Here is a 7,930-nt window from a genome sequence, read left to right as displayed (position 1 = left end):
CCTGCCCGTTTGTCATTGGGTGAGCTACGGCGGCCCAGTCCACACGGATGTGGTGTCCTTCGCAGAAGTCTAGGAACGTTTTCCCAGTGAATTGTGTGCCATTGTCGGTGATGATGGAGTTTGGGATCCCAAAGCAGTGGATGATATTTGTAAAGAACGCCACCGCCTGCTCGGACCCGATGCTGGTTAGGGGTCGGACTTCGATCCATTTGGAGAATTTGTCGATGGCGACCAGCAGGTGCGTGAAGCCTCCGGGTGCCTTCTGCAAGGGACCGACGAGGTAGTGTTGCAGCTTTCGCCGTGTTAGAATCACCGTGTACAGTAGCTTCTGGATTTGCGGGTAGCGGATTTTGGTCTCGGATAGCACCTCGCTGATGAAGTAGACTGGCCTCTGGATGAGCAGTGCATGCCCCTCTTCTCGTCTCTCGACTACGACCGTAGCGCTGACCATTTGAGTGGTTGCGGCTACGTAAATCAAGAGATTCTCTCCTGCAGCGGGGGGCACCAAGATGGGCGCATTAGTAAGAAGTGCCTTTAAGTTTCCGAGGGCTTCTTCGGCCTCGGGAGTCCAAGTGAAGCGCTCGGCCTTCCTTAAGAGGCGGTACAAGGGCAATCCTTTCTCGCCAAGGCGCGAGATGAAGCGTCTCAGAGCCGCAAGGCATCCCATGACCCTTTGTACTTCTTTTAAATCTTTGATGGTCCCATGTTGGTGATGGCCGCGATTTTCTCTGGGTTGGCCTCGATGCCTCGTTCGGAGACGATGAACCCTAGGAGCATGCCTCGGGGGACTCCGAAGACACACTTCTCGGGATTGAGTTTTACACTCTTCGCTTTTAGGCACCTGAATGTCACCTCAAGGTCAGAGAGGAGGTCGGAGGCTTTCCTTGTTTTGACAACGATGTCGTCGACGTAAGACTCGACCGTTCTGCCGATGTGTTCTCCGAACACATGGTTCATGCACCTTTGGTATGTTGCACCTGCATTCCTCAAGCCAAATGACATAGTAGTATAACAATACATGCCAAAAGGTGTGATAAAAGAAGTCACGAGCTGGTCGGATTCTTTCATCTTGATTTGGTGATAGCCTGAATAGGCATCAAGGAAAGACAGGGTTTCGCACCCAGCGGTGGAGTCCACAATTTGATCAATGCGGGGCAGAGGGTAGGGAACCTTTGGACATGCTTTATTTAACCCAGTGTAGTCTACACACATCCTCCATTTCCCACCTTTTTTCCTTACAAGTAAAAGGTTAGCTAACCATTCTGGATGGAATACTTCTTTGATCACTACAAGAAACTGATAAATGTTCGTGGGTTTTGTTAAGAACGTGGGTACCGACGTTCTTACATTAGTTAAGTTCATAGGGTTTTTTAAGAACGTGGGTACCCACGTTCTTAAATTAAGTTCGTGGGCCTTAGCCAAAACCGTCGAACTTAACATGTTAGAAACGTGGGTACCCACGTTATTAGATTAAGTTCGTGGGCCAACTCGACACCGTCAAACTTAACCCAAAATACCAAATCCCTATCCCGCGTCGTGGGTCTCTCTCTCACCAGCTCTCAGCCCACCCACCGCCAGCCCGATAAGCACGCCGCCTGTTCAACACGCCACCGCCGCCTCCGCCTGTTCAGCGTGCCGCCGCCACCAGATCAGCGCTCTGTCGCCGCCAGATCAGCGCGCCACCGCCAGCCCGCCCACCACGCCGCCGCTAGCCCACCGCACCGCCGCTAGCCCACCCACTGCACTCTCCTTTGTCGACATCACACCTCGACTATCGTTGGATAGCGGGAGGGCCCTCCGTGTTTCATTCCCTTCCCTTCTTTAAGCATCATCTGTATATCTTTAAGCCAGATCACCACCCGCTCGGTCACCGCACCCGGATGGGGCACACCGTCGCCGCTGCGGCCGCGGCCGCCGAACTCGCTCTCGGATTCACCAAGCCCAACGCCGTCGAGCCGCCTCAGGTCTGTCTGCTGCACAGAGGCCCAAGAATTCGGTGCAGTAGCTCATGGCTTGTATCTCCTTGCAGGAAAGTGGACAAAGACTGCGAATTACTGGAGGCGGAGAGGATCATGGATTACAGTCTTTTGGTCGGTATTCACTTCAAGGACAGATGCAAAGATAAGTTAAAACGATGCATGCTTCTCACACATGCTTGGAGCTGCAAGATGCATTTGGAGTTAGGAGACTGAAAAATCTATTTGGTTGTTACAACAGCAATGGTGACAATGGTTGTTACAGACTGCATTTGGAGCATCAAATTTCTATTGTGGGGTTCAGGATACTTACCTGTTTCATAAGGGCTTCGCATCTTATCTAATGTGGTGGTCAAACAACCTTCCTGATATTTATTCCTAACTATGCAGAATATTGGTATATATACAACTTCCTTTGAAACAACTGATCAGTTTGTTCTTGTGATCCCTTTTATGCATTTATTTGGCAGCTCAGTTCCAAATGGTTTGTCATCAGTTACTGATTTACATTTGAATTCAGATATGTTGTTGTACACTGCCACACTTGCAGCATGTGTTTGGTTGAGGGGTGACGAGGGATGGGTCAATTCCAGCATGTGATCCCTTAGATTCGGGTTCTCCCTGCCTTCTGAAAATGAGCGGATGGGGTAGATCCTTTTCAACACCGTTGTCTTTCTTGGCATCTTGGGGTAATCCAGAACACAGGTTGGGATCCAAAACAGGGACATGACAATTCCATTCCCTCTAGTCCCCAAACCAAACACATGCTACAATCTTCAATGTGTTCTTGATATGATCATGCTACATAGCCTTAATGTGTTTACCTTTTAGACAAGGTTTTCGTTTCTTTTATTTGCATACCTTTGGTATCTTTCCACCACTATGTAGACTGCTGGTTTGTGACCCTTATCATTATCATCATTAGTGCATTTGATTATAGAACTTTGTTATGCTGCATATGTAGCTCATATATATGGTCAGAAAGTCAACTGTGGAAGTTGCAAAATTATTTGTTTTTTGGTCACTAAGCAAGAACTGACTTCTGCCATGTAGGCATGTCCCTTCCGGTATCCTTTTGAGCAATGTGTGCTGCTTCAAAGTATTTGTTCTTTTCTACAATTTTTTTTCATTTCTCATTATTTCTGGGTTTTGTTCAATAGCTATTCTGTTTGTTCTGATTTCTGAATGTTTTCTCTATGCATATTGTTTTGTTTGAACTAATTGCAGCTCTTCATAAATGGTTAACAATTCCTTTCTCATTATTTCTGGGTTTTGCTCAATAGCTATTCTGTTTTTTTTTCATTTCTCATTATTTTTGGATTACAGTGAAGTTGCAGGAGTACAATCTCAAGTCTTATTGTATTTTTGGACTTTGGTGCTCATCTGCTACATGTTCAGGCATTGTATCAGTTTATTCACTAGCTAGTAGTAGCAGTGATGCAGACATGCCTTCTTTGCTGTCGCATTCTTGCCCTTGCATAATTTCTAGGACAACCTCCTCCCCACTCTTTATCACTTTATATGGCTGGAGCCTGGAGGCAGTCTTCGGCCTCAAAACACTAGCAGCTTGTGTGCGATCAGCTTTTGAGCATAGTGTGGTTTCTATGTTCCTTAGTAGAATGAACTATTGTGCAATAGAATTAGCTTGACTATCAAACAAATGAAGTGTTTGTTCATTGTATTTGTGTTATGTAGTTTTCACATATATTTTGAAAGTTTTTTCTTCCTTATTTGCACATATATTTGTGGTTCTCGTTATTAAATAAACCCTATATTATTTTTTACAGCTAATGGCTCGTCTTCCTTTAAGTATCCAGACTCAGAGGAGAAAAATGGTTCTCAGAAATATGATGTCTTCTTTCATTTTTATGTTTTATTACATTTGGGTACTACTACTCATCTCATATAAGAGGAAGTGTTGGAAAATAGAGAGAAGGATAAGAGTTAGAGAACTTAGAAGCAAAATGGTTCTCAGAAAGATATCATCTAGGAGGCTTCACTGTGCAAAATCCACCACGAAGTACAGAAGAATATTTTAACTTGTGCCATGCTATTGCTAGAAATATTATTGAGAGAGCCTTTGGAAGGCTAAAGGGCCGCTGGGCTATTTTAAGGTCTCCATCATTTTTTCGGTCATCGCGTGGAAGAGGAAAAAGTAAAAGGGTGTGGACTTATTTTGAGGATGAAGCATTGGTGAAGGCACTCTATGAGCTATCCCTTGATCCAAAGTGGAAAAGTGAGGGTAGTTTCAAGAATGGTTATCTATCTGTCCTAGAAGTTACACTTGCTGAAAAAATTCCAGGTTGTGGCCTCACTGCAATTCCACATATTGAGTCTAGGGTCAGACACTTTAGAACAAAGTATGGTGCAATTGAGGTTATGCTAGCAAATAGTGGGTTTTCTTGGGATGAGAACAGGAAGATGGTACAATGTGAGAAGCAACAATATGAGGACCATTGTAAGGTAAATTAGTTGGCTATGATGTTTTCATGTTCTTTACATAGCCCACTGTGCTATTTTCAAGTTCTTTACATAGTTGGTTGTTGTTTTCATCTAGGAAATTGTTGTACTATTTTCACCTAGGAACAAAGTATGGTCATACATATAAACAATATAAACAACCATGGTTGTACTGTTTATCACATAGCTGATTGTGAATAGAGCTTCCCTAATAACCTGGAGTATAATTCTTTGTTACTTGGCAGTATAATTCTGTGTTGTACTTGGAAATTGCTAGATCTTATACTGATTTGTTATACTGATTTCTTGCAGAGATATCCTGATGCAAAGAGATGACCATGCTTTTTGCACTTCCAGAGACTCTAAGGAGGGAGTTCATACTACATATGATCTAGTAAGTATGTGTATGTTCAGTTATTGGCTTCACCATTGCGGCTGTCCCATTGTCACCATTGATGTTGTCTGTAACAATTAAATAGAGGCAAGGAAGAAACACAAACAAAAAGGCAAGGAAGAAACGGTGTAGTCAATAGTCAATTTACATAGCTTAAGTGCATAGTGTGAAACGGTGTAGTCAATTGTCAAACAACTGCATAAAGGCAAGGAAGAAACACAAACAAAAAACACTCAGAAACAAAACTGAAAGCAAACCTAAACACGAAGAACAAAACAGAAAAAGAACACAAGGCCAGAAACTTCTAAGACTCCCCCACGCGTGCATCGTCCAGCGGACTGCTTCTCCCTCCCTCCCTCCATTCCTGGCATGGCATTGCTCATCAGCTCTAGCATTGTTTGGTATTGTAGTCGTGGACCCGTTAATAATTGTTAGTAGATGAAAAATTGATAGAGAATCTTTTTTCTTCACCTTCAAAAGATGATGCACATTGAAAGAAGTGAGGCCCTGTTGCTGAATTTGAGAAGAACTCGAAGCTAGCTATTTTGGACCAGGCCAAGGTGACTGACTTCAGTGATAGGATCATTCGAAAGCTTAAAAACTGAGTTGGCTTGTACTCTGTTATCAGACTTCTATGAAGTTTAAAAACCATGTAGCCGGATAGTTGGCTTTGCTACATACAATAGATTTTACTCTGTTATTAGATCTTCATACAATGGATTTTACTTTGTTATCAGACTTTAAAAATGAGCTGGCTTGTACTCTATTATCAAATCTTCATACACTGGATTTTATTTTCTTTGTCATATAAACTTTTGATTTTAAAAATTGAGATGTCGTTGTTTTGGCATCATCCGGTGTTTCAAAGCATCCGATGTTTCAGTGTTTGCACTGGCTGTTTTGGTGGTTATAGGCTACGCTGAGCAGCCAACTGATGTTTCAAAGAACAGCTAGTAATGATACAAGTTGTTCCCATTACCTTTGATGAACCAAACAACGTAAAGGGATGGGATCACTTTGAGCGAGCCGTTTACCATGGTGTTCTCAATATGATGCTCAGCTGTTAAGAGGGTCTGGTCAAGTTGTGTGGCTTCCAAAAACTTTGTAAGCAACTGGTAAGTCATTGTTAAATCGTTGTACCTTGGAGGATTTGATGCCATATATTTGAGACATTGAACTGCTATATTTATGTTAAGACTTTACATACGCAGTCAGTTGTTTTAGTTATATGCTCTTTTGCTATATTTATGTTAAGACTTTACATGCCTAGTCAGTCGTTTCCAATCTGTAAATCTTCCAGCGCCTGACATGGTGAGGAAGGTTGTTAGACCCTACTGAAACTTCCCTCTCTTTGTTACATCACTTTGCATCTTCCAGCGCCTAACATGCTTTAGTGAATTTAAAATTTAGTGTTGTGAGAGCTGTTTTATTGTGACATGCTTTGGACTGTTAGGTGGCTGAATTCTGAATTTTCAGATTTGGAATAGCGTCTAAGTCTGAATTTCCAAAGTAGTTTCTTGGACAGTTAACATCGCGGATCCTTTGCACTATGCATCATTTTAAATAACACGGTGCTGCGTCTTGAAATGAAGTCTGTTTTCACTCTCATGTTCATGTTCATGCACAAATATGGAAGCCACATTTTGTGTTTATCATGCTTTCCTATATCTTTGTGTACATGTGATTTAATGCCAGTTGTGTATTTATGAGAATTTTGATTTATTTTGTAGGATTCCGGCTCTCATCAAGTGACTCCTCCCCCTCACATTGACTTTGCGGACAGATGTCTCAATTCTAGTGGTGGAGCTACGAACAACAATCCGATGTCCTGATCGAGAGCGATGGAGTTAATGTTTGAACTTGTGAACTAAAAATGTGAACTATGGATGTGAACTTGTGTGAATTTGTGAACTTATGTATTTGGACTTATGTGAATTTGTGAACTTATATATTTGGACTTGTGTGAATTTGTGATATGAACATATATCAATGTGTTTGAAATCTGTATTGTATGTGATATATTGTGTTGCATGTGATATTATGTGTGTCTAATTTTTCATTTTTGTATTTTTTATTTTTTTCTGGAAAAGGGTTAAGAACGTGGGTACCCACGTTCTTAAGGTTAAGAACGTGGGTACCGTCGAACTTATTGTGCAATCCTCGCAGACCCACGCAGGGTTAAGAACGTGGGTGCCCACGTTCTTAAGGTTAAGAACGTGGGTACTGTCGAACTTATTGTTCAGTCCGCGTAGACCTCCATAGGACACATAAGTTCGACGGCCACGTGACCCCGTCGAACTTAACCTTAAGAACGTGGGTGCCGTCGAACTTATGGGAAAAAATTCGACGGCCCCCGTCGAACTTAAAAACGCACGTTCTTAATGTTAAGTTCGACGGTACCCACGTTCTTAAGGTTAAGTTCGACGGGGCCGTCGAACTTACTTCTCTAAGTTCGTCCAAAAATCGCCGTCGGCTATATTCGTCGGTAAACCCACGTTCTTACGGTAAGTTCGACGGCTTATTACATTAAGTTCGACGGTTTTTCACCCACGTTCTTTAACCAGTTTCCTGTAGTGGATGAACCCTGCAGCCATTAGCTTGTGGACCTCCTCGCCTATGGCCCTGCGCTTTTCTTCATCAAAACGGCGCAGGTGCTGTTTCACGGGTCGGGCACCGGCTCGGATGTCCAGTGAGTGCTCGGCGACATCCCTCGGTATGCCTGGCATGTCCGAGGGACTCCACGCAAAAATTTCGGCGTTTGCGCGGAGAAAGTCGACGAGCACTGCTTCCTATTTGGGGTCGAGCTCTGAGCCGATCCTGACTTTCTTGCTGGTGTCGTTGCTGGGGTAAAGAGAGACGAACTTAACCGCCTCGGCTGGTTCAAAGTTTCCGGCGTGCCGCTTCACGTCGGGCGCCTCTTTGGAGAGGCAATCTAGGTAGGCGATGAGGGCTTCGGACTCAGCGAGGGCTTCAGCGTACTCCACGCATTCCACGTCGCACTCGTAAGCATGGCGGTATGTGGATCCGACGGTGATGGTTCCCTTGGGGCCTAGCATCTTGAGCTTGAGGTACGTGTAGTTGGGGACGGCCATGAACTTGG

General features: G+C 43.6%; 1 protein-coding gene across 1 annotated transcript; it reads left to right on the top strand.

Annotated features, from left to right (window-relative positions):
• The first annotated feature begins 1,880 nt into the window (after window positions 1-1,880).
• On the top strand, window positions 1,881-4,828 carry LOC109942591 (uncharacterized). The gene is made up of 4 exons (XM_020544691.1): window positions 1,881-1,964; window positions 2,030-2,094; window positions 4,037-4,439; window positions 4,749-4,828. Exons 1-4 carry the CDS (start codon window positions 1,881-1,883, stop codon window positions 4,770-4,772), a joined length of 576 nt encoding a protein of 191 aa, XP_020400280.1. The 3' UTR covers window positions 4,773-4,828.
• Window positions 4,829-7,930: the final 3,102 nt, after the last annotated feature.

This window comes from Zea mays, chromosome 9 (assembly GCF_902167145.1).
Source record: "Zea mays cultivar B73 chromosome 9, Zm-B73-REFERENCE-NAM-5.0, whole genome shotgun sequence".
Lineage (NCBI taxonomy): Eukaryota > Viridiplantae > Streptophyta > Magnoliopsida > Poales > Poaceae > Zea > Zea mays.
The sequence above is the reverse complement of the archived record's forward strand: the minus strand, read 5'-3'. Positions and strand labels throughout refer to the sequence as shown.

Excerpts from the sequence above, each read along its gene's own strand:
- LOC109942591 (XM_020544691.1), top strand. The coding sequence starts at position 1,881 with ATGGGGCACACCGTCGCCGCTGCGGCCGCGGCCGCCGAACTCGCTCTC. Across the intron at positions 1,965-2,029 it reads ACGCCGTCGAGCCGCCTCAG|GAAAGTGGACAAAGACTGCG; the intron begins GTCTGTCTGCTG and ends ATCTCCTTGCAG. Across the intron at positions 2,095-4,036 it reads GGATTACAGTCTTTTGGTCG|AAATATTATTGAGAGAGCCT; the intron begins GTATTCACTTCA and ends TGCTATTGCTAG.